The following is a 25,413-nucleotide window of genomic DNA, read 5'->3' on the forward strand; positions in this document are numbered from 1 at the left end:
ACTATATTCTAGCAATATGAATATTAGCATAAAGCGTAGTATATTTATATATAATATAAAAAATACAACTGCTCTGTTTCCTCCCACACTTCAAAGATGATGGGTTAATTAGTGTTTCTAAATAAAGTTGCATGTAGGTGTGCATGTGCATGGTTGTCTTTTTGTCTTCTCCATACAATGCACTGGCAATCCTAAACCAGCTAGAAGTCTCCAGCTCTTCATAGGATAAAGCATGGATGGGTAAAAATACAACAGATACGAGTTTGTCAGCCAGGTTCCGTTAAAAGTACAAGCATATGACAATATATAGTCTATGGTAGGTATGAATGATGGAAAAATCTCACATGAATTAAAAATTTTGTAGGAATTAATTACAAAGTTGTCTTTCATGCAGTCCAAACAATAAACAACAGGAAAATAGTAGAACCCTGAGAACAGCTGTTCCCCTGAGGGCTTCTCAGCCTTCACATGATTATGCCTTTGGGGCCACCTAGTGGAGAAATGATGCTATTGACAAAGGAGAGAGCTCAGATGTTAATTTTCTCAGGTTTTATTATACGAAGAAAAAACTTAGGAAATACAAATATATTAATGATAAGTCAGTGTATCTTATTATACTGACTATTGTCACAAAACCGACTTCTTCATTTAATGGTCACATATTGTATCAGTGAACTGTCTTCTTGTACAAAAATGTCTTATCATACATAGAAAATAATTCTAATACCATCATACTTCAAAGAACATTTATACCATTTTATTCTAAAATTACATTGCAAATTTGAATACCCTTAAAGGATACGTTCACCTTTTTTTCAAGGTTGTAAATTTTCACAGGATTATTTTCACAGTTTTAGCCATGAGGAAATCCCTTCCTAATGTAAACAGATGGGAGACAAAACCTGCAGTCTTTGCTATGTGTAGTGAAGGTACTTTAAAGGAAGGATCGACTGATTATTGGCTTGGCCAGTTACGGTCCAGTGTTCTGCATTTCTCCAATTATCAGTAATGTTATTTCAGATCAACAATAAAAATAATTTTTTTTTTTTTTTTAAATATGTTGCTTTGGCTCTGATAAAATTGCCTCTATCTGTAGTGATTCTCCTGTTGTCCTGAGCAATGGCTCGCTCACAGCATTAATTTACTGGTTGCACGCATTAAATAACAGCCTGAAAACACTAAAGGAATAATGTTGGAAAGTTCTCTTTTATATTTATAGATATTTTAACAAAGTTTTTGGTTGTAATTTTGTGTTCTAAATTTATAACCAAGATTTTCATTTTTACTCCAAATGTCCAAATGTTGGTTATCATTAATAATTATTATCTACATTGGCCCTGAAAAACAAAAGTATCTGTCGACCCCTATTTTAAAGTTCATTCAGCGTTCATATTAGGCTTCAGCTCTCTAAGTTCAACAATTTAAGAGGTTGCCTTATTCAAATAGTGTTAGGCAGGGATCTGAGGTTTAACGATTACAGTGGCCTTTCAGTGTGCATAAAGATGTGAATTTAAAGATTTGAAAGAAAAGTGAACGTGTCCTATAATAAAGAAAATTTAACAATTAAAGGCCTAAGAAGATGTCTAGGTTCTAGCTACTGGGTCTCTACCTATCCTTTCAGAGAGGACTTGCTGTCATCACTCTTCGTACTAGGGTAGATCTTTCTAGATGAGGTGTGGACGCTGCCTCTGTGCCTGAGATTTACTAGCCGCAAAGCAATCAGATAGAAAATCTCACAAATGTTGAGCACCACACACATGACGGACGCCCCCACCATAAAGTAGGTGAAAATGGTCTTCTCTGTGGGCCGAGATATGTAGCAGTCCACTAGATTAGGACAGGGCTTGATATCACACTGGACCTTCCTGGGCAGCTTGAAGCTGTCGTAGATGTAGTGGAGCAAATAGAGGAAAATGATCTCGAAACCAGTTTTGATGAAGAGGCTCATCAGGTAGGTCCACCACAGACCGCCATGCTTCTGGCCCGGGTTGTCGTAAAGCCGAGTGTCCTCTCCGTGCTTGGCTCGGTACTTGCGTTCCCGTTCTTCCCGGTAGGCCACGTGCAACACCACCATGAAGGAAGGGCAAGTGACGAAGATGAGCTGAAGGGCCCAGAGGCGAATGTGGGAGATGGGGAAGAAGTAATCATAGCAGATATTGGTGCATCCAGGCTGACGAGTGTTGCAGTCGAAGAGTCCTTGGTCGTCGCTCCAGACCCGCTCGGCAGCCACCACATAGACCAACACCCGGAAGACGAAGACCACCGATAGCCAGATCCGTCCGAAGGCAGTGGAGTACTTGTTGACTCCACTGAGAAGACCCTGGAGAAACTTCCAATCCATGAGCTCTGCTTTGATCTGCTTGTTTGACTCTTTAGAAACTAGGGAGCTAGAACAAAGTGAAGGCAAACAAAGACAAAGTTATGCAGTTATTTAGAGACATGAGATTTTTACCAAGTGAAACCATAGAAAAAAATTGCAAAATTAGCTTTGATTTCACAATCTTCCAAACATACCAGTGTGTATTTTAAATAGGTGTTCTGTTCAAACAGCACTCTGACAGCTCTGAGACCTCAAACCTTTCTCCCACTTCCTTCAGTTGTGTTTGCACTTAGGTACAGTTTGCCACTTTAAAGAAAAGTACCTTTAATAATTGATGAAATACTTGCTTGTTCAACACAAAAACCCTCCAGAGCACACAGCAATGGTTGGTTTCAACGTCAAACACTTTCAGAAAAGTTTAAGCTAAAGCTTGAATGTAAAGTTCTTTAAGTTGCAACTTATGCACCTTCCAAACACACCAATCAACTCTCAGATTTGCCTTTAAATCTCATGTTATTGGATTTGCAGATCTGAAAATAATTTTATCTTAGAAAAAGAATTACAAAATCCTGACTAAAATGTCATAACTTACCTTAAGACTTCCACTCAGTCCATTGTGTCCTCTCTCTGCCTGGGAAATAGACTTACTGTGTTCAACAGGTAGCTGTGGTCAGTGTTATCCTTCAGTGGGATGCTGATATCAACTTGGGTGGAAGAATCAGTTCTTGGTGCTAATCTAGAGGCGTGTCCACTTTTGGCATCCACTTAGAGTTTCCCTTTAAACCCACAACTATTTATTACAAACTCCTTCCTTGTTCCCCATGAGTTTCATCTTATCTGAACACTTAAGGTCAGCTAAGAGCTCCGACAACAATGAGCATTACATTCATTACTTTCTATGGGTACTGTGTTGTCCTGGTGTACTGTTAATGTGATGAATACACAAAAAATGAAGTCCAATTGAATATGTATAGATAGTTGGTTTTACTGAACAAGGAATCTGGCTGCCAAATGTGACTTTATAAAAATTAGTCAAATTTATATGCTAACATGTAGAACTTAAAAGGCAACTTTTAAGTGTGCTTATTCACTCACTATGTCTCTTATCAGTTACATAATGCAACTCTGATGTTGAGCCTTTGGTAAATCACTATTACATACAGCCACCACCTAACATTTGTTTGAGCAAGCACTCAGGAACCAAAATCCACTTGAGATACGGAGATTTGATACGGCAAAATGAGATATAGCAAGAATTTGCTTTTTCATTTTTCTCGGGACACAATGTGAAGCAGACACCGCCTTATTAGCACACTCAGTTTTGAGATATGTCCTTTACAGATTTACTCCTGATATGTTGTTCTGATTTATATGGAATTCAGGGTGAGGTTAAATGGAACTGAGGTGGTCTGAAACTTGCAGGAGTGGTGTTCTTTTTTAATCTATAATGCTGCTCCTGACAGTAACACATGTGGTACATCACATTGCAGATGTGCTGATTACTTTTGGGTGATCTACTTCATTCTAGAGCTTCTAATAGTTCAGTGTTTTCCATACTGTTCTCCTATCTTACTTGCAAATTGTCGATATACTACATGTGATACAGTTTTAACAGGTTCTCTATTAAATATTTACCCGAACAACACACCTAACATTATTTTCATGAGTTAGGTTTCTAAAAATAGGAAGGAGGAATTGAAAGTCAAGTAAAATTGCACAGAGGTGTTAATATACACCTTCATTCTTTCTTTCTTTCTTTTTGCTTCTGGTCTTAGTTCATGACTTTTAAATAGACTGAAAATATATATTTGTCTTGTTTCCAATATATGTCAGTGAGTTCAGCAATTTTATTCCAGACACCTTAAAAATAGGTAACATATAAATAGTCAAAATAAATAATTTCTACATCAGTCATTTCAGATCAAGCGTTTATTTCAAAAAAGCTCTACATACACATTCAGCTGACATTATTAAAGGACAAAAACATGGGGTCATTCTCGTGTGCTCATGTAAAATGCTTCAAAAATTACATGACTTCTGTAAACAACATTTCTGAAAAACTTCTATGCTATTGCAGACAATTTAGACTTAGAGTTGCATTTTATTCTCATAAGTCAAACTCATTATGTCTCTCAGGAGACTGCTATGGTGTACGCCGGCGCTGAAGCTTTTCCGTCGACCGCCTTGGTCTTCTCCAGTGCAGGCCCGTTGTACGCCGAGCTTGGCTTCTCAGTGAGGGGAGTTCTGCTCATCATGAAGGAGTTTTCTCTCATGGGGAGAGATCCTCCTCGACAGCACTCAGCGAACCTCTTCCCACACAGGTAGAGGACCTCGCAAAAAGTGAGGAATATGCAGATGAAGCTGGTCACCACCATAAAGATAGTGAATAGTTTCTTCTCTGTTGGCCTGACGAACACATTGTTGAAGAGAATACATGTTAGAGGATGGAGATTATGAAATTTTTGCTATTTAAAATCTTGAAGATGAATGTTACCTGGCAATGTAGCAGTCCACCTCGTTGGGACATGGGTCTTGACTGCACTTGACCACCGGAGGGAAGAAGGTGGCTTCATAGATGTAGAACAGCAAGAAGACAAACACACCATCCACTGTTATCTTGAACAGCAAGCTGAAGAAGTAGGTCCACCAGAGACCTCCTCGTTTCTTTCCTGTATCATCGTACAAAGGGGCGCTGTCTTCTCCATTCTTCAGCCGGTGCTTGCGCTCCCGGTCTTTTCTGTAGGACACATGGAGAGTCACAAGAAGAGACGGACAAGTGACAAAGATCAGCTGGAGAGCCCAGAGCCGGGTGTAGGAGATGGGGTAGAAGTGGTCATAGCAGACATTGTGACAACCCGGCTGGCGGGTGTTGCAGTCAAAGTCCTTCTGCTCGTCACCCCAGACTTTCTCGCAGGCCACCAGGAACACTAAGAGTCTGAAGATGAAAACGATGGCAAGCCAGATGCGACCAAAGGCAGTGGAGTACTTGTTCACCCCGCTGAGGAGGCCCTCGAGGAAGGCCCAGTTCATGGCGCTGTTTGAGATGTCAGGTTGAAGAGAAAATCAACCCTAAACAACCCGAAATTAGGCACACACTCTGCTTCGTGCTCAAATGCAGATGTCCTGGACTCACTCTGAACAGGGCAGGTCAAGCACAAAGAGTCTTTAATATTGTTCTTAATGCTACTGCCTTCTTGGCACAGGTTGAAGGGGAGGGAGAGATACTGAATAAAGCAAATAGAGACTCAGCTATAGTCACTAGTGGGACTGGCAATAGCAAACACTTTGACTAACAAGCAGGACAGAGATAGAGGGATTGCTAATACTATGCATATTAATTTACACAAACCCAGAACCAGCACACTACAAATTAAATTTAAGATACTTATAGAAATGCTTTATTGGGCAATAGAAATAATGACTCGCTAGTTGAGAATTAGATGAGATGACTGAAAGCATTTCTACAGTGAGCTATTGAAAATGAAGCCTTAAGAGTATTTTGCTAAGCACTGCGACTGGAAGCAGGGTTGAAAAAACGGATCTGACTCCGTCCAAAATCACAAGGGGATAGGCAGGTTTTTAAAGAATCTTTGAATAGAGCATTTACTCTAAGCTAAGTTAGCCATCTACTGCACAAGCTTCATTTTTGACAAACATGACAGTGGGCTTTTAAATTAATTAATTAATTGATGCCCCCATCAAGTAGGAGTCCTCTGCTCTCGGACATTGATATCAACAACATAAAGTTCTTCACACAGGCTGACATAACAAACCTCCATTGTTCTGTTTAGTACATGCTCATACAACTGAAGCTACATCCTGCTACTAGTGTTTGTTGTTGTCTTGGCACGTTTCTGCAATGGAAACAGAGAAGCTGAGATGGTGGTTTAGGAGGCTGTTCCTTTAAACATCTGTGCCACCTTCAGCCTGCCCTGAGTTCCTGCAGTGCCTTGAGAAACAAAAGGCAATTCTGGAAAAGGCTTGAACCTCTGTGTGCATTCTGATCACAAGAACTGTCCTTGTAGAGGAAAAAAGTGCCTACTCCAGGGTAAGTAGTTTTGAGAGGCCCTGATATAATAAAGGGCTTGCAAATGCTCTCCTCGCCTCGCACCTGCTGCGAGATCCTGTAGCTCTTTAAAGCTCACTGATGTTTGGTTGATTCAGATTTAAATTAATTAACAATCTCAGAGACAATACTGTAAGAAATATACCACTAAAATCCAAAATTAGTGGTATATTTCAACTGTTTAAAAGGAGCTGTTGCACTCAGAAAATGCAATTTTCAAATGGGGCAATTATAAAGTTTCCAAAACTTCAGCCTCCATTTTACTCCCTTAGACTGCTGGTTCTAGACAAAGAAGTTACTCAGCTCGTGTATCGACCCACATAAGTGAGGTGGTCTGCTGGCCGGCACCATTGCCTCCACAGTGGACGGTTTCTTAAGAGGGAATATCTACAACCACATCAGCCAGAATCAAGTATTCCTTTGGGTTTAGACCACAGACTGTATAATATGGTTTGGACATTGTCTGCACTTGTCTGCGTGAAGCTGGACAATCAAATTTAGGTATATTAGATTACGCTGGAATTGATGCTCATTCTCCAAGAGCACAAAAATGCAGTGATGCATGTGTGGGTCCCCTGCAGTCAATTTTAGATTTAAGGATTGGTCCTGTTGGTTATCAATTGGGGATATTATAGAGCTACAGTGTCAAAAAAAAAAAACCAGGCACTCAAAGGTCTCCTGGGCATTCAAAGCTAAGAGCAGCTCCAGTCTTATAATTATCATTATGATTATTCTTGTTTATATTCAACTTCTTCAGCAAATGCTTGCAATGAGGCTGCAGACAGATACCGATGTCTTGGGTGTGCTCCGTCAAGGCAGACGAATTAAGTGACTAATTTCCGAACTTGCCAACCAAAATAAAAGAATAAGCAACTTAATTTTGACAACAGAGTGTCGCTGCATCCGGGTGAAGTTGATAAATGCACGAGTATTGTTGGGATTTACATTTCTGGATAATTTGCCAAATATTTGACCTTTAGTGTCGTGTAGTTATTCAGTTGTGTTTGAATAAACATTTAATATTTTTAATGGGTACAGTACAACCGGAATCTTAATGATAATTCGTGCTGCCTTTACAGTAGTGTCGGGTGAGGGGTCACAAATTGAGACAGACTCCACACATTTGCATACTCTATTTCCCCACTGCATAGCTGAAAGACAATATGACCCCGCGTCGGCCACCCTCTGCTCGGTAGTTACCCGCCAGCCCCGGACCCAGGAGTTACTTTCCACAGCGGGGTGGGGTGGACCGACACTTTCTCCACAGTTTTAACTATCCGTGGTGTCCGTCCAGCCGGCTGCGGCTGTCTCTCTACAGCGACGGGAGGTAAGAGAGGGGCTCCGCGGTGGGACAATCCGCTGCTAGCTGCCAGCTAACTTAGCCTGCTAGCGAGCTAACTCGTTAGCAGCTGGCCGCGTCCCAGCCCCTCGACCGAACACAACACATGTTTGCTTGCAGCCATGCAGAACACAAAGGCTTCATAAATAGCAGCTCGTTTGAAATGCTGTCAGTGTAACATTAAGGGTGTAAGTTTTAGGTAAGTTGTTAGCCAAGACAGGACAGATTATAGTGTCAGATTAGCCGCACTCGATAATAGCGTTTCCTGTGTCCTTCAAAATAAAAGCGTAACACATGTGCCTTATTTGCAGTAATCGCGTTAAATAGAGCTTCAATAATTGATCGGTTAATCAATTAATTTCTCAGCTCTGGAATAAATTATTATTTTAGTGATCAATTGGTTTAAGTAATTGTTTAAGATAAATATCTAAATTGTTAGGTTTCAGCTGGTTTATCTCATCATCTATGACAGTAAACTAAATTCCTTTTTTTGTGGACCAAAAAAAAGACATTTGAGGGTGTCATTTGGAGTTTTGGGCATCAAAATTTGGGTTCCAGCAACAAATTGATAAAAGATTGATAAAATAACTGACAGATTATTACACAGTTATTCTTGCATAGTCAGACTATGTTGCAGAAAAGAATCTGCACCTGATTGCCTTACTGTTATCTTTTGGGAAAATGCCCTTGTTTGTTTGTAGTTCTGCAAGTGCATGTTGTATACATCAATCAAGGATGTAGCAGTAATGTTTCTGTAAAATAGTTTTTGGTGGAACATTTGCATGCTGGGTGGGGAGGGCTGGATATAAAATTGGTATCACACTGAAGAAGAAACTAGTAGGGTTGCCTTACTCTACAATCCACATGATCAGTGTGGTTGCGCCTGTTTCCTTTAGGAAAGGGGATTTTGAAAATGGTAACACACAGATAGTGGAAATGTGCAGCCAATGCTCAGCAGCCTGAATTAGATTAAACGCTAAACAAGTCAAACAAATGCTGGCATCCTGTAATGACATGAATTAAACAGAAAGTGTAGTGTAATCTGACTTTCAAAATGTTGTTTGTACGTTTCACTGGCAAGGATTACATTAGAATATAAATATTTAAATGTAGTTGACCTATGTCACAGATTTTATCTTTCCACTTTTTAAAAGATGACAGTTTGCTGCATTTTATCAGTGTATATTTAGTGCTAACTATGCATAGCAATGAAACTGAAGAGTTTTCAGCTTTATGGACTGAATGAGATTTTGATATTTTTTTTATCTCTGATATTTTACAGAGTAGTAGCAATTCAATTGGGAAAAACAAACCATAAAGTGAGACATAGTAGCTGTAGCCAGACAAATAGATGCAGATGCATTTATTGTATGCAGCAAAGTATAACCCAATTTACTCTTTTAATTAGAGGCGATGTGGTTGCTCCATCTGCTAATCCACTTAGTATAAGTGAAAGGTATTTGAATTGATTTTATGTCCAACATTTGTAAGTCAGTTATTAGCAAATGCCTGGTTTAATCAAAGTTGTTCTATCTGCTCCTTTGGAAATAGAATGTAATGTAAATAGCGATAACGATGATTATTACACTTCCAAACAGTACATCTTGAGCATGCTACAGATTCTATTATTTTGAAGGCCGCCTGCGTTGCTCGTCCTCTGTAATCTGGTGGCGTTTAACAGACAGCAGAGCCGCTGTCGATGGAGGCTGGAGCTCAGGGGAACCAGCCACAGTTGACGGTGCTAGCTTAGCCAGCGCAGCCTGCTAGCGAGTCGTCTGCTGCTGTAGGTTTGCCAGCATGCTAATCGAGGCGCTTTAACCGCAACACACTGCAGCAAGTCTCCTGTCTGACTCCGTAGAGGTCCAGCCGAGCTGAACTCCTCTGAGCCATGCGACAGTGGTGTGTCCCCGCCGCGACCCCACGCACCGAGCCGCTCCCGGGGCGCCTGTCCGTGTCCCCACCTCCGACAGGTAAGAATCACACAAACTGTTTAAGTCTTGAAGTTTGGCGCAGAAATATCCCAGAAAGGCAGTGTGGTAAAAGTGGCTGACTTAGATAACTGTTGTCTGCCCTGTAAACACACTGCATGTTAAACAGAATTCACTTTAAACATCCAGCAAGTTAACTTTCTCCATGAAGTACATTTGTGGCTGCTTTAGACTTGTTGTATTTGAGAAATTGTTGTGTCTCTGTGGTAAATCCGGCATGCACCCCATCTAGCATTAACTTTCTAAATTGTATCTCACTTCTATGTATTTTGTTGGAGTTATGTAACAATATGTGCAAAATGAACATACTTATGCCAAGTTGAAAAGTGGGGTCTCAGTATTTGTAAAGAAACAGGAAGTTAAATTGTCCCAAGAGTCCACCTTTCAAGTATGCAAGGTCATGTCAGTTTCCTAGATTTCCTCACTGACTTTAATGCAATCTTCTCTCTGTGTAGTTATCAGTGGAGGTTCAGATCAGACTCCCTGCAACCTTGCAGGAAAGGCAGGTGTGTAAAGTAAAAGGATGGATGGATGTGACTCTGTCGAGGGGACCTGATGTTAGGTTATGTATGCCAGGGTGATCTTACTTTATTTCCACCCTGGACAAATAGAGCAAGGTTAGCCCCAAGTGTCTGTGCCAAGTGTTTGAAAGGTTGCCAAAATTTTGTGTGACCCAGGGGTTCTTCAGAGGAGAATGCAGTCTCTTCTTTTTTTTCCCTTAAGTACAGTTTTATAAACCAATGCTTTGTTTCTTTAGTTCTTTGATGTCAACATTTCCAACATAACCGGATCAGATTTGCATTTAAAGTGTTGTACTCGAGATAAATGAACTCCTACAAAGTAAGTTAGTTCTTAGCTGCGCATGTCTTTTTCTATTTCTGTTTTCATCTATTAATAATCCTTTCATCATTTATCAGTTTGTCTGCAGGTTCTGAAAAAGTCTGCAACATATTATCTAAATTTAAGGCTGGTGCCGAGTAGAGATAAATATAGCAGCGTATGTCTTGGTAAGACTTTGTGAAGTGTTGGGGTGCTGTTTATCTGGTGGGAAATCAACCCAGCCGTGCAGCTCTTTGGTGTATTAATAGGGCGACAGTCGGTTCCTCTTCACTTACAAATTTGGGCTTGTGTTTCGTTCAGATCGCCAGTTTCAAATTCGCCTTGTTAAAACGTGCACCCACCCCCCTCACGTTGTGTATGCAGATGCCAGGATGGAGTGCTGCGAGGTGGAGCCACGCTACACCATCGAACAGATCGACCTCCTGCAGCGCCTGCGTCTATCCGGCATGACCAAACCTCAGATCATCCACGCTTTGGAGTCTCTGGAGAGGCTCGACCCGGAACACCGCCCAGCACACTGTGACTCTCACGCCGCCCCGTCCACCAACACCCCACCACGGCCGCTCCAGCCCCGTCTTCATCCTCATCCTCCTCCTCCTCGCTCTCCCTGGCCTCCGCCACCACGCAGACCTCCGGCCTGGACGGCGCCGCGCTGTCCCCCAGCAACAGCTACGAGGCCTCACCTCCGCCCCTCTATCCTCCCAGCGTGGCCGTTCAGCGGTCGTTCAGCTACGACATGATGGGGGAGGAGGAGTGGGACCTGGAGGAAAAGGTGGAGGAATACATGAGGTGAGAAAGGGGAGAGGGAGGATGGTGCTGCTGGTGTTATCAGAGAGCCTGAGAGATAAATAAGCGCAGGCTGAGGATGAGTTGGGAGAAAAAAAAGACCAAAAGAATAGTAGAGACAAAGAGGGACTATTATAACATCAGATAATGACAGCTACGGTCCCCAGAGGTGCAGGCTTATTCTCCAGAATTTTAGTGGAGTTAATTCAGGTCAGGTGTTGAGGGATGGCTGAAAAAAGAGAAGCATCAGTGAATAAGGTTAGTCGGAGCAAAGGCTCGTGTTTTAACCACCGAGTAATGGTTCTTATGTCATAGTGAGAGTTTTTTTTGTGCTTTTACAGGAGAGACAGCAACCTGGTGAAAGAAGAGATCAAAACTTTCCTCAACAATCGCAGGATCTCTCAGGCGATCGTAGGCCAAGTTACAGGTACTCTGCTTTCTCTGCAAAGCTGTTATAAAGTCATTTATTAATAAATTAACTACTAATGGGTCGGTATAAACAGAGCTGACAGGAATGGGTTGAGAATTCTGGGGAATCTCGCTGTTCAATTTAATTAGATTTCGGAGCCTTCATTCAAACATGATGCAAAACTAATTCTTGATTCAAGAAGACAAAATGGGCAGCCGCTCAATGCCAAGATATTCAATGTGAAACACAACAAGCTCCGAAGCTAATTTGTTGTGATGAAGGACTCTGTCTCCGTCTGAACACAAAAAATGCAGAGAAATGTGTGGAGGATTAAATGCAAGTTCATTTGTTACAGCTGTCTGCACCAAATATTAGAAAAAAATGAAATGAAATAGTACATTACCGAGTACCAACGCTGGCTGGGCGTCAAGGTTTTTTTTTTTTTGTAGAAACAGAAGTTGTGTCTTAAGTGTTCTGCTGTTTGAGGGGTAAAAAAAACATTTTACCAGGAAGTAAAGAATACTGTTTGTGGCAACACTCGATCAGGAAATCCAGCAATTATCTACAAAGCTGCACTGGAGTTAGCTTCTCAACCTGGCTAGAAAGTTTAGTAAAATGTTGCAGTGTGTGCATGAATTGGATGATTAGTTTGCTCACACTCATTCTTTACTGAGAACAGACTGTGGTTTATGATGTGCAGCATCACCTTCATCTTGCAAAGGTAATTATGAAATTGTAGAATGGAAAAAGTGCAAAATGCTCGCCTGTGCTCAGCGCAAGGTCATTTTGTTTGTGGGTACATCTATACTAACTGGCCACGTTCTATGTTACTGTGATTTCTGCCAAGATTTTTTCAAGCTTTCAACCGTCGGAAATGATGCAACTGAGCAGCCTTGGAGGAGTACTGTGCTCTCTGAGTGCTTTTCTTGTTACACTATGACGATAGATATCATTATTCAAAGATATATGGAGTGTGCACAAGCCTCTAGATGTATCTTTGTGCATGCATGTCTGGATATATTTATATCTAAAATGCATTAGTATAAGATGCTGTAGCTGAGCAATGCCTGGCATGAGCACTGTCCATCCATTACCTGGACTCTCTTTCCTGTAGAACGTCACGGGGCCTGGAGGCTCTCCCAGCTGACACTGGATGAGATGCAGAGTACGTCCAGGACAAGTTGCCAGTCCATCATAGGGCATGAATATTGAATGCGATTTAATTTTTTGTGTTACAGCTGCATATTCTGTGATTGCATGTGGTTAGTATGCTTGTGAATAACAAGAAATTGTTATTTTTAACTTATTTCACTACATAAACACGCTGTTTTTTGAGAATTTTAAATGTTTGGCTGTGCTCATCGGTGTTTAGGGCTGGTTAGAGAAAAACGGAAATTAAGTAGGAGTGGAGGGGGAGTCGGCTCAACCTTCTTCAGGCAAAATTTACTAAACCAATTTAGAGAGCAAGGCTGGCAGATAAAATAACAGATATGTAATTGTAGTTGCAGTCATTAACATTGTATGTGTCACATCATACAACACATACTAAAATGGTAGAGCAACCCTTTTATTTGATAGATAGAATATAAGGGTCTTCAGGTAGAAAAGTAACTCCTAGGCCAGACATGTTTTTCAAGTAGAGCCTATTAATGGATTTGCCCTAAAAATATTTATGTTTCTATTGGTAATGCATTAAAGCAGAAGGGCTTGTGCTGCACTTAACACACAGCAGCGAGTTCACATCAGTAAACTTTTTTTTTTTCCCAACTCCTCCCATGAAATTGTATTGCACTAAATCACATGCTCTTAATTAAACTATTGATGTTGGGATGGCTTCATTAGCTTAACAGGAGTTTTCCAGAGCTGGAACACAGCCGATCTGAATAGTGGCGGTGCTGCTGGTGCGCCACGACGTAAATCAGTGTCTTCAGTGTGTTGAAATAACATGTCTCACCTCGTGCACGCAGGCATCAGCCAGAGCTACATCTCCCAGTGGTTGCTGCAGCAAGGCCTGGAGATGAGCGACTCCAAACGCAGAGCTTTCTACCGCTGGTACCTGCTGGAGAGGAATAACCCAGGTGAGATGCAGGGCTGTCATGGTTAGAGCGAGGTTTGTTAGTCAGATCCAGCGTCAGATTCGACTTTTACAGAGCAAAGGAGTGAGATATAGATCCTTAGAGCGCTAATGGATGGAAACAATAATTATGAGAGAGTGCAGATTAGCACCTTGAAGTTGAATGTCAGGTTAATGATGATAGATTATAGATTAGATAATGTGGGGCTTGTATTAAAAAAGGGATAATATGTCTTGTGTTTCGTGAATGTGAACCACTGCTTGCTAACCCTTCGCTGTCCATCCTCCTCTTTACCCCCATCCTCCTGCATGGTAAACGTACACACCTCTAATTCCTAACTCCAACCTGGTCCTAAAGGGCTGCGAGGTCAAGGAAGGACACGAGACAAATCTATAATTTCAGAGGAAAGACAAATGATAAAGGTAGCCTCGTCACAGTAGATTCTAATCAATAATATTAAGGCTTCTGGTTTGGAAATGAAACTTTAGTGGGTGAGTGCGGTTTGTCTGTTCGGGCTACAGTAACAGCTTGGGTTGGTGCTGACCTCTCCATGTCCTAGGATCCAGGGATAGAGCTACTTCAAACGTTCAGCATGCATTCAAAACGGCTCCAACATAGCAAATACGCGGCTGCTCAAGATGCTCACAGCTTTTATAGATTTGTGTCAAACAGCATGCATTCTCGGTAAATCTTGTTAAAAAGTCACATTTTTACATTATTAGTCGATGAAATAAACAAAGCCGCTCCTGGACCATCTGCTGTCCCTGCTGTCTCCCTTCATCTTAATGTTTTATTTTTCTCCCACCGACCCACCCAGCCTTTGCTTTAGCTCCTGTGTAGTTCTCAGCCCTGATGCTGGAGGTACTCTGGTGCTGGTTTTCATTCCTACATGGCTAACAAGCAGGCTATTAACAGTGATACTAACAATAATCACTCTTCTGCAATGTTTCCAGTGCAAAGTGGCCCCAGTGCTTTGCTTCTCGCATAGGCTCCTATTGACCTGCCCATTATTAAGCTCAAAAGAAGCAGTGCTGCCAGTCAGATTGACTTGTAATTGGAAAACACACTGACATAATTTACAAAGCACACATTTGTTGTCAGGTTGCTGAGGCAGGTCTACAGGAGTGTGTCATTTAATCCAGAGACACAGATATAAATGTAAACTATCAGCCTCCAGTTATTGCCACAACTGGTGTCTATAAGCTAATCCATGGCTGTGGCCTGCCTGACTATTGGTTTTGTCCCGACTGAAGGGCTGAGGTGGAGTGAAAGCCAGCACAGCGTGAGCCCCATGGCCAGGGCCAGGGGAGGGGACAGAGACGGGACGGTAGCAGGGGCAAGTGGCAGCCTCCACAACATCCTCCCCAACCCCAACACCAACCTCAACCCCAACCCGTCGTGGAGCAGGCAGAGAGAGCTGCTGATGCACTTGCTGCCGTGGTACACTGCTGCCGCTGCAGCTGCCCAGGCCCAGCCAGGTAACCTCCCTGCCCCGGCCTCAGCGGCTTGCCACAGGGAACACATCAGCCGGCCTGCATGACAATCATCCTGCACCCGCTCTGTCAGCTTGGGATGCATCTCAGCCATCTCAAATGGCAGAGCTAAACTAGAGGATTGTGGCCCTGATGCGAAAATGAAGCAGCTCCATTCTGTTGAAATCCTCTTGGCTTTGCCATTGTATGAGCAGGCTGTCACAGCAGCTTTTTGTCCGTTCAAATGTGCCTTGGTTTAAGTGTGGGAGTGTGCGCAGTTGTAATGTAAAAGCTGGGATGGCTTCAGTCAGCATCATTAGGCCTGTAGGAAACACTGTCACCATTGTTTGCTGTAGTAGCCATGAAGCTCATGGAGTTACAGTGATTTAGTGTCAGTTTCAGTCAAAACATAAAAGGATTTGTAACTTTCTGTTTTTAATCCATTCAGCAGTCTGACGTCCAACTCACATTTAGTCAATGAATTATATTGTTTGGGTTTTTTTTATCGTACTGCAAGAAAATACTAAAATAACATGATATGATAATAAATCATTCTCGGCTCTATCGTATCTACTGTTTTTCCATCATGTTTTAGAAGGCGTGACTGTGAACTGGGTATTGAATTGCATTGTGTGATATTAAAATATGTTTTAAACAGAATATGATGAAACCCATAAAAACCTTGAAAAAGTCAATTACAACAGTGAGTTTTTGCTCTTGGCATTCTCTTAATTAGACTGTTAATGTTTTTGTCTGACTTGTTACAGTGTAACAGTTTGTGTTGACCTTCAAACTTCACATCCGACTTCCGTTCAGCCGGTGCGACAGGAAGCACCGTCTTTGCATAACTTCTGAACAGTTAAATAGTTGCTTATTCTCTCTCCCTCAGGTGCCACCTTGTCAATGCGTTCTTTGGTGAAGGAGGAACCTGACTGGAGGACAGGGATCATGACTGGTGACCGAGCAGGGATAGTGGGCGGTCCTCTGAGGCTGCGCAGAGGAAGCAGGTTCACCTGGAGGAAGGAGTGTCAATCAATTATGGAGAGGTGAGCAAAATGTACATGAGACTTGTTTTAGAAAAGAAGGGAGACACACTGTACATATGCTCATGTGAGAAAACAGAGATGAGATATTATGACCACCAGAACGGCTCCAATCTATCAAGGTGTGAACTTCTCAGACCTCTGAAGGTGTCCTGTGGTATAAGGCAGCAAGTACTGTAAGTCATAGAAGTTGGTGCCACATCTCTGTGTCATTGCCACCACTGCTGACCCTACAAGCCTTACTGCTGCTGGGTAACAATTTGGCCCCTGTCAAGTCACCCCAGCCTTTACATCTACCTGTTTGTCCCTCTTCCAAAACCACAAAACTTTCAAAAGTTTGTTTGACACTGAGCTATGAAAGAGCACATGAAGGTCCGTCAAAGTCTGCCGAAACCTTTAAAGCGCCTGATGGCTCCAGGTGAGTTTAAACATGTCAGTATTTGAATAGCTGGAGCAGGAATAAAGCACTGCTTGAGGTGATTTTTCAATTTTAATAACCTTCCCAGCGTTAATGTCCTCTACTGCCTAACTGCTGACTTCCCACTTTTGTTGCAGAGCAGAACCAGTCGAGTTTACGATGTCGTCTTTTTTTTTATTAGGTGTATTGTAATGCTGCTTCTCTGTAACACATTTGTCCCAGACAGTGTTCTCAGTAACTCAGAAGGATGCTGAGAAATGAGGAGCACACAGTCCTACCCACTGTGTGCAATTGATTTCTCTATTACATGGTTGCTTTAAGTATAGGGAGCAGTCTGGGCACTCACAGTAATAAGACCACACAGACAACACTCACCAGCAGCGTCCCGGGATTACGCAATTCCACTGCAGTGCTGATCCGTATGAGCTAGTTTAGACCCAAGGACGATACAGTAGAGGTGAAGATGGTGTGTGTGTGTCTGTGTGTGTCTGTGTGTGTCTGTGTGTGTGTGTGTGTGTGTGTGTGTGTGTGTGTGTGTGTGTGTGTGTGTGTGTGTGTGTGTGTGTGTGTGTGTGTGTGTGTGTGTTAGAGAGAGACAGGATAGGGCAACTCGGAGGGTGAGAGGATAAGGGGGCTGGAGGAAATTGATCCCTGTGTGTTTTGTCATGTGAGATAATAATTCTTTTTCAGCCTTGGAGGGACGGAGAAAAAAAAGCAAGACATGAGTGAAGCAAATTTAGAGAGGAAGGGGGGGTGGGGGGTGGTTACTTTGATCTTCACCTAGATGAAGCTTTTTCCAGAGAATGTTCTTACTTAAAGGCCTAAGAAGAGATTTGAGTATTCAAAGCTTGAATTACAGAAGTTAATCCACTTAATGCATTCAGTCTATTCTTTACCAGCGACGACCCTGATGCTCTCCTCTATGTAAATATTGCCCCTACTCTCCTGCGGTTCAATGCAAAGACTAGAAGTTGATGAGGTGTAAAATTAAGGTGTAACTAGCTCTGCTCTGACTGCTGCCATCTCCTAATAAACATAGAGCCTGTGATGAAGTATGAATTTACCGTTTTCAACACTGTGCGTTATCTCTTACAGTTTCTTCATGGAAAACCAGTACCCAGATGAGGCAAAGCGGGAGGAGATCGCCAACGCCTGTAACTCCGTCATCCAGAAACCAGGTAACAGGAGGCGTCGTTTACATGACATCAAAAGCTGGTTCCTGTCAGAAAAGGTTGTTCAGAATAGCTCAGATCAAGCACTCTGTAATTTGGAATGTCATTCTACTATACAGTACTATTGATCTAAATTAGTTCTAAAAAAGTGACTTTTTCAGTTATCTATGAGGCGATCATGCTAATTCTGCTATTTACAGCTTCTCAGGTTAAAAAACATTCTGCTTTACTTGGCTTCATGTCATTGTCCACTGCACAAGTATGGGAATCCTTAGGATGAGCTTGTTTTATGCTTTTTAGTAAATTAATAATAAAAACTATAATTTCATCTAAGTCACAAGTATAGACAAACACAATGTGATTAAGCTAACAAACAGAAAGCTCTAATCATTGGTGTTCTTGCTGAACACACCGATTAAACATTCTGCTTAGAAAAGCAAGTGAACACTTGGATTCACCTCAAACAAGCATTTCTTTCAGCTGCAAATCAGACGTGCAGAACTTTCAGGAGGAATATTGGGCTTTCTCACAGATGTGAGCTCAGAATGGTTTCGACTTTAAGCTCGGACACAGACGCTGCTGAATTCACACTACAATTTTAGGGTACAGTCTGCTGCACTGACATGTAAAAAAACAAAAACACATTGTTCCTGTGGATGTTTCTGAAAGGTCAGCTGTGACATGACACTTTTCAACTGCAGGATCTGCCGTAGGTTTTAGTTCCAGATTGAGCTCTCAAACCGTCAGAGATTTTTCTTGAGCTGTGCCAAGCTGGCAACCAGATTTTGTTGCCTTTCAGTCCCAAGTGCAGTGGGAGGACATAGCACAGAATGAGGAGAATTTGGAACTTCCCGCTGTGTTTGGACGCTGTCGATGAAAAGCAGCTACAAATCAAAGCAGTCCACCAGCGACGACTACAATTATCACTGTTTAATTCTGGAATTATAACACCAAGCAATGATGAATGTTAAAGTTGTGGATAACAGCGACTCCTCTCACAAAGCCTCACCTGAAAACAAACATCTATCCAAGCTCAAGGACAGTCAGTGCACTTCAATGTGTACAGTCCATGTAGACTCACATTTTTATCTGCACATGGACGTCCACAGTGGGAGCTGTGTGGACATTCAAGAAATATGCCAGGCAACCCCTCGCTGACATGCAAATACATCTCTGCTGGATTAAGGTCTATACTGTGACTGGGTTACCACAAAAGAAGGACTTATTTATATGGAATAATTCTGTAGTAGATTTACTTCCATGTTGTCCTGTTTGTCCTCTTGTGTGACCCCGCTTCTATTGAACTTCACCAGAACAAACAGATATTATTCTGTACGGTACATTTATAAACTCTAGCGTTCCCTTTTTACAACATATTTGTTCTCCCCAAATAGTTCAGCCTCTGTTTGATTAGTTCACCAAACATTTTCCCACTAACATTGTGAAGTGTCAAAGGTCTCTTTGGCAAACATCAGGTGTGCAGTAAGGGGGTTTTTGGAGTACAGAAGTTTCCTCTGTGGTATCCTGCATCGACACATGCTCCAAACAACCTTCCACCGTGATTTGCATATGGGAGACTGAGGAAAAGAAATATTAACCAGATCCAGTGATTCCGGCAAGCCTTCAGTTGTTACTCTGGGCTTCTGTTCTATTACACTGAACATTCGGCAAATTATCTTAGCTGGGTGCCCATTTTCATTGAGAGAATAGGGCAAATGGTTTTTTTTAGAAAATATGTAGTTGTCATTTTTCTAAATGATCTTGTGGTTTGATTTGAAATATGTTTTGCAAAGTCAAGCTTCAGTTCAGTATTCATTGTGTAATGGATGTAAAATGTGATGGATTTTTGGCACATGAAATACAAAGATGATGACATAAATGTGTAAAACTGTTTACATGACACTTTAAACCCTGGATCAAATGCACTGCTTAATACATGTCCTGAATAGCAGCCTTTTGCTGATTGCTTTGTTTCAGATCATGATTTTGATTTGAAATCAATTAATCATGTAGTCCTACTGCCTGACAGTATTAAATCATCTACATGTATGGACAGTTCTGTATATATATATTCCACTGCAGTACTTCACTGTATTTTGGGCATCATTTTTGTCTGTTTTATTTGCTTCATCTTCCAGGTTGTAAACTGTCAGAGTTTGAGCGTGTGACGGCGCTGAAGGTGTACAACTGGTTCGCTAATCGTCGAAAGGAGATGAAGAGAAGGGCAAATATAGGTGAGGTCCTGTTAAACTTTGCTAAAGTAGAGGAGACTTTTGGCTTCCATGCAATTTCCATGCACATTTGTTTTTACTCAACCTCTGCTTTCCTCTCTGACACCACCAGAAGCTGCCATTTTGGAAAGCCACGGAATTGAGGTGCCAAGTCCAAGCTGCCACTCAAACGGGGAAGAGGGAGAGATGCAAGAGTTTGCAGACCAGGTGAATCATCGATTCTCAGAGCAAGTAAGTCAACAGTGAGACCTGTAGGACTAAACTAATGCTGCTGTAAAAGCTGTTTATTCAAACAGTGTATAGCACACAGAGTTACAGCTGGAGATGGTTTGAAAAAACTCAACTGTTTGTAATATTTAAACAGAAATGTGTTATTGCTATGGTACTTGGGCAGATGCTCTTGTAACGATAGACATTTTCACTTGTCAGAGAAGGATTTATAGTGATTGCTGTATTCCGTGTAGGTTTGAATAGATGGATCATTAATACTGAAGACAAAGTGTAACAACACAAGTTACACTTTTTACACTGCACACGCATAGGAACACATACATGCACACACAGTAGCAGCCCAACATAGTGCGTCAGCTGGCCAGTACAGTTCACAAAGGCAGCATACAGTGTCAAGATGGAAATGCCTTCTTCTAATGAAAGAGTTAACCCTCTTAACCAACAACAACCTGCGAGTGGGTTTGAAAGGCATGCTGCCTTTTTAAAAAAAAATCTGCAAAGATACACGATTGATTAGAGCAAGAATTGTAGGATTTTCACCTTTTCGACAGTCTTTGAACAATTCATCTTTGACTTTGGTTTCATCGGGTAAACAAAGAAAATAACCCAAAAAGCTAAATATTTCATCAAATTACTTTATTTCTGCATGTGTCATTTTCAAATTTGACATTTTTTTGCGGTAATTTCATTCTGTAAAACAAAAACAAAAGCACTTATTAGTCACATGACACAAATTCAAGGACTTTTTGGTTGGCCTGAGCTGACCTGCACGCTGTGCCTACAATTAGAAATGTAGGTAGAAAAATATTATGTAATAATAGTATGTAGAGACAGTTTTTTGTTTGGTCACATCTGGGGTGATGTTTCCATCTGTTAGGAAAAAAAAACTGATTTACATAGTGATTCCAGGTTTTTAATTTTTTTAATAAAAAGAATAAAAAAATGTAATTTTATCTTTTTTTCTATGAATTATGGAAAAAGCCATTTTGAGTTTTTCAGGTGCAGCAGTAAAAAAACTCCTGGAAACTTCAGGGAATTAAACAAGCAAATGACCACAGCAAAGTGATTGTTCCTAGACAAGATAAATAGATACAAGTTAATCCTTTTAGGCTACATGTAAGCATTTAATACCGGCTCATTTTGCATGAATTTACTCAGGTTGAACCAAATTACTGGGAATACTACAAGCCCTTGTGCAAACACTGCACCTTTTTGAGCTTTGCATGTAAGCATTTAATACCGGCTCATTTTGCATGAATTTACTCAGGTTGAACCAAATTACTGGGAATACTACAAGCCCTTGTGCAAACACTGCACCTTTTTGAGCTTTGCATCCCATGTGATCAGCATAGGAATGAAACAATGTGTTCACATAAAAAGAGTGCTCAATCTGTTTTTGAAAAATAAGATGTTAAGTACCTTTTTGTGTACACTTACCTTGTGAGCTAAATTGTATTAGAATTTTCCCATCAATCTGAAATACTGTCTCAGTATAAACAGAAAGGCTGATGGTGACAATGGAGGAGCCGAGGTCAGTACAGCAGAGCAGGTAGCATAGTGTAGTGATGCATTAGTGTTGATAGTTGTTATATGTACGTTCAATAAAACAGCTTAAGTAATTTAGTGCTACAGGAGCCTCTAGAGCCCTTTAGGTGTCAGAAGCTCTCGGGAAATTTAGCACACACACACTCGGTGAATGTGAATAACCCCGTCTGTATTGATTTTAAGGTTGTTTAAGTATTTCCATCAGTGACACATGTAAATACAGTTCACAAAGTGGTGGATATGTGCAGAAAATCCCAATTGAATCTCTGAATTAGGCATTCCAGTGAGGCATCTGTGTTGATAACCTTTAAGTGGGTCTCTTAGCTGTAATCACACTTAGAAGTAGTCATCTTTCTGCTGATACTCGGTTCACGATTTTGCTTCAAATTGTCAGCCAATAATGTCACAGGCTTCAGTGTCGATGATATGATTTAGTCAAGTCATCAGTAGGTAGTAGCGATGTGTCTGCACAGAAGACATGTCATGTTTATCATCATCCACATCAGGAACATCTGTTGAAGTGAGTAAGGTTCTGCTTTAATCCAACCACTTGTCTGCACAGGTAGAATTACAACCTGTTTTTACTGACAAATGGTGCGAGTACAGCATTATTTTTATGCTCTAGATGTTGGGCACTCAACACTCCCAAAACACAGAAAACCTACAGTTCTGAACTGTTTCTGATCACTTCATGTCTAAACACAGACTGGGCTGCTGCTGCTCTGCTGAATTGCTACGCTGTCCATGTAGACATGGTGTAACAGCCAGAGTTTACTACACTTTACAAATTGCTGGAAGTCAGTGGTGCAGCAGCAGAAACTGGAGCCAGCTGTTAGCTGGTCACAGCAGGCAGCAGGACATGGACACAGTCTGTGAAGCTTCGGCAGCCGCTTCACTGACCCTAGCAAGCTGACCGAGGCAACAGCTGCTGGTGGGGACCTTTAGACTGATAGGAGCTCTTTGAGGCCTGAAAGCATCCAAGCTGCTGTATGGGCAAAAAGCCCCCTTCATACCAACAGGATGTGTCTAATAGAAAACTGTACTGTTTTACTTTTTCACAGGAAGACGCATCTTCCCAGAGAATTGTTGAACAACAAGATCCCTCCTCTTTGGCTACTATGGAGGTGGCGGCCCTGCCGAGCCCCAGCCCTCAGGTCCTGGAACAGAAAGACGAGGATTCAAAAAGGGAGACTGTGGATGAAGAGTGACTAAAGTAAACAGAGTCTGGATCATCATATTTGAATTTTAATCAGATGAAATAGGAAAACAATAAGTTCCTCTCACTCCACCAATGTAGGGCCTTTCAGGCCTATGACACCCAAAAATCAAATGGCGAAGGGTGCTGAAGCTTGCTGAGGTGCCTCAGGTGGTAAGGAGGCCACTGTATTTATCAACAGTAATCCTGCTTATATTAACGGCAATATACAGTATATATAAATATATATCAATATATAGTGCATTCCAAGATGGTATTAAAAAGCCTAAATTCCTTAGAGGGAGAATTATGTAAAGGATACCTCGCTCATTTTAAGCTAAGCCTTTTCTGCTTTCTTTGCTCCATGCCTTCGTTTAGCTTTTTCAAAGGGTGGCTGTTTAATAGACATGAATGTGCTGAGCCTGCAGGTCAGGTGTGTTTGGGTGCGGGGATAAAGTGTGGCATCAAGGATCTAGTTTGTGGGGAAACAAATGCCCTCTGCTTGCTTGAATGTCTCTGACCCCATCTGGTTCGTAAGACTCTAACCTCAATCAGTCGATTGATTCAATCAGTCGATCAATCAGCAAGTGCTGTCGCCATCAAATCCGCAAAGCCCTGAGGGTCAACTGGAATCTCAGGTAATCCCAAAAATCATGGATAATGACAGTGAAGAGTTGCACCAGGTTTCTTTTTGTGTCTTAACACGTGCTTCATTTTCTTCATCTTAACTGTGTTTAACCAAAACAGAGCGTGTTATTTATACCTTTTTATATTAGCCAAACAAGCCTAGGACAAATATCATAGAGTCTCTTTGTCATCTGTCTTCTTTGTTATACTGAATGCTGCTGTTTGGCCATTTTTGTAGTCTACCGTCATTTCAAAGTGTCTCAAACCTCAGCCAGTGAAGCTAGACTCGTTGCATAAAGTCTACTCAGATATTTTTCTTTTTTTTTTTTTTTATCGTTTGAAAGAACGCTAAAACAAATGTGATCAAAATCATGATGTGTTAGCATAAATGCTACGAGCACCTTCTCTCCTGTTGGGATAAGCTAAAGCTTAAGCTCATGGCAGTTTGTAAGACTGCAAAACTGCACTTCAAAGTGGATCTCACTATAATTGAAAGAGGGGAGCTTTCCAGACTGTACCTGCATTTGGGCCTCAACATGTACATAACCCATAGCGCAGAAAATATACACGTCTATGGGTGCTTTCCTTCAAATTACATGAGCAGTATATAGAAACTGTTATTTGTCAAACTTGAAATATGAATAGCTGACTTGAGCGTTGCATTACGTAGTCCCTTATATCCACGGGCCCAAGGCCTCAGGAGTTACCTCCTAAATGTTCATATAATGAACAAAGACGCTTGTTCTCAAATGGCCCCTAACAGGGCGCTACCATGTTACCTCCTAATGCCAAAGCTATGCCAAGGTAGAGAAGAGCCACAGAGCAAACTGTGCTTACAGGAACAGATTGTGACAGTCACAACACTATAGATATTCAGTACGTAATAGATGTTTATTTGCTCAGTACAACACTAGCCAACTCTAGCTTACCTCAGAAGATGAATGTGTCAGGCTAACTGTCGTAAAACACTGACAGCAGCCATCATTGTGACTGTTTATGATATGGACAGTGTTATGTAGCATTTATGACGGTGGGGTTTGCCCTGTGTTGTTAACATATACTCACCTCAGACAGTTCTCTCGTCTGGCTTTGGACAGGAACCCCCAAAGCTGCACGCAGTTTCTGATTATTATGCTCCTCTCTATCTGCTTTTATTCTGACAAGGGAAAACAATAACAATAATAAAATTGTACACAATCAGTGGGATATGTCTGTGTCTTTTGACTATCTTACGGTTTGGTCTTTGGGATAGAAAGCGTTAAAAATGAATCTTTCATTATCATGACTAAAACAGGTTAGAGTCTCACCTTGTCAGCAGACACGAAATATGACGGTTTTTACCAAGCAATAAGTTATCAATAATAATTATGCCTGTTTAAATCAATGCTAGACTGAATGTTAAAATGTTCTCTAATGTATTCAGTGCAGGTGTCAGGAGAAGTGCCAGAATTGTGAGATAGTATCTACCTCAGCAGAAGCTCAGGGTCACTGAAGATGATGTTGGCTGAAAACTGAAAGGTAGCTGAACATCAAGGTGAGCTATTCTGTACCTTTGAAGTATTCACTGCTAATATGTGAATACTATCTCATTAAAACTTGCTATTTGACATATTAACTGGAACTATCTGGCATGTAAGTATTAGTATATAATGAGCA

At 41.4% G+C, this 25,413-nt stretch overlaps 3 protein-coding genes across 3 annotated transcripts; 1 reads left to right on the top strand and 2 right to left on the bottom strand.

The window, feature by feature from the left end:
• Positions 1–548: 548 nt before the first annotated feature.
• Positions 549–2,633, bottom strand: LOC110960638 (gap junction beta-3 protein-like). Its single transcript, XM_022207962.2, has one exon. It carries the CDS (start codon positions 2,339–2,341, stop codon positions 1,610–1,612), a length of 732 nt encoding a protein of 243 aa, XP_022063654.1. The 5' UTR covers positions 2,342–2,633; the 3' UTR covers positions 549–1,609.
• A 1,598-nt stretch (positions 2,634–4,231) lies between these two features.
• On the bottom strand, positions 4,232–5,653 carry LOC110960630 (gap junction beta-4 protein-like). Its single transcript, XM_022207951.2, has 2 exons — positions 4,815–5,653; positions 4,232–4,726 (listed from the first exon to the last, which is right to left on the bottom strand). Exons 1-2 carry the CDS (start codon positions 5,348–5,350, stop codon positions 4,453–4,455), a joined length of 810 nt encoding a protein of 269 aa, XP_022063643.1. The 5' UTR covers positions 5,351–5,653; the 3' UTR covers positions 4,232–4,452.
• Positions 5,654–7,381: 1,728 nt separating this feature from the next.
• On the top strand, positions 7,382–24,957 carry zgc:91944 (uncharacterized protein LOC436941 homolog). Its single transcript, XM_022207948.2, is given in 12 exon segments — positions 7,382–7,713; positions 9,584–9,695; positions 10,917–11,099; positions 11,102–11,342; positions 11,681–11,766; positions 13,716–13,826; positions 15,077–15,301; positions 16,185–16,341; positions 17,852–17,934; positions 20,067–20,162; positions 20,272–20,390; positions 22,997–24,957. Coding segments are annotated over 11 exon segments (1,530 nt in total). The 5' UTR covers positions 7,382–7,713; positions 9,584–9,613; the 3' UTR covers positions 23,144–24,957.
• The last annotated feature ends 456 nt before the right edge of the window (positions 24,958–25,413 follow it).

The sequence above is a fragment of the Acanthochromis polyacanthus genome, chromosome 11, assembly GCF_021347895.1.
Source record: "Acanthochromis polyacanthus isolate Apoly-LR-REF ecotype Palm Island chromosome 11, KAUST_Apoly_ChrSc, whole genome shotgun sequence".
Taxonomy (NCBI): Eukaryota; Metazoa; Chordata; class Actinopteri; family Pomacentridae; genus Acanthochromis; species Acanthochromis polyacanthus.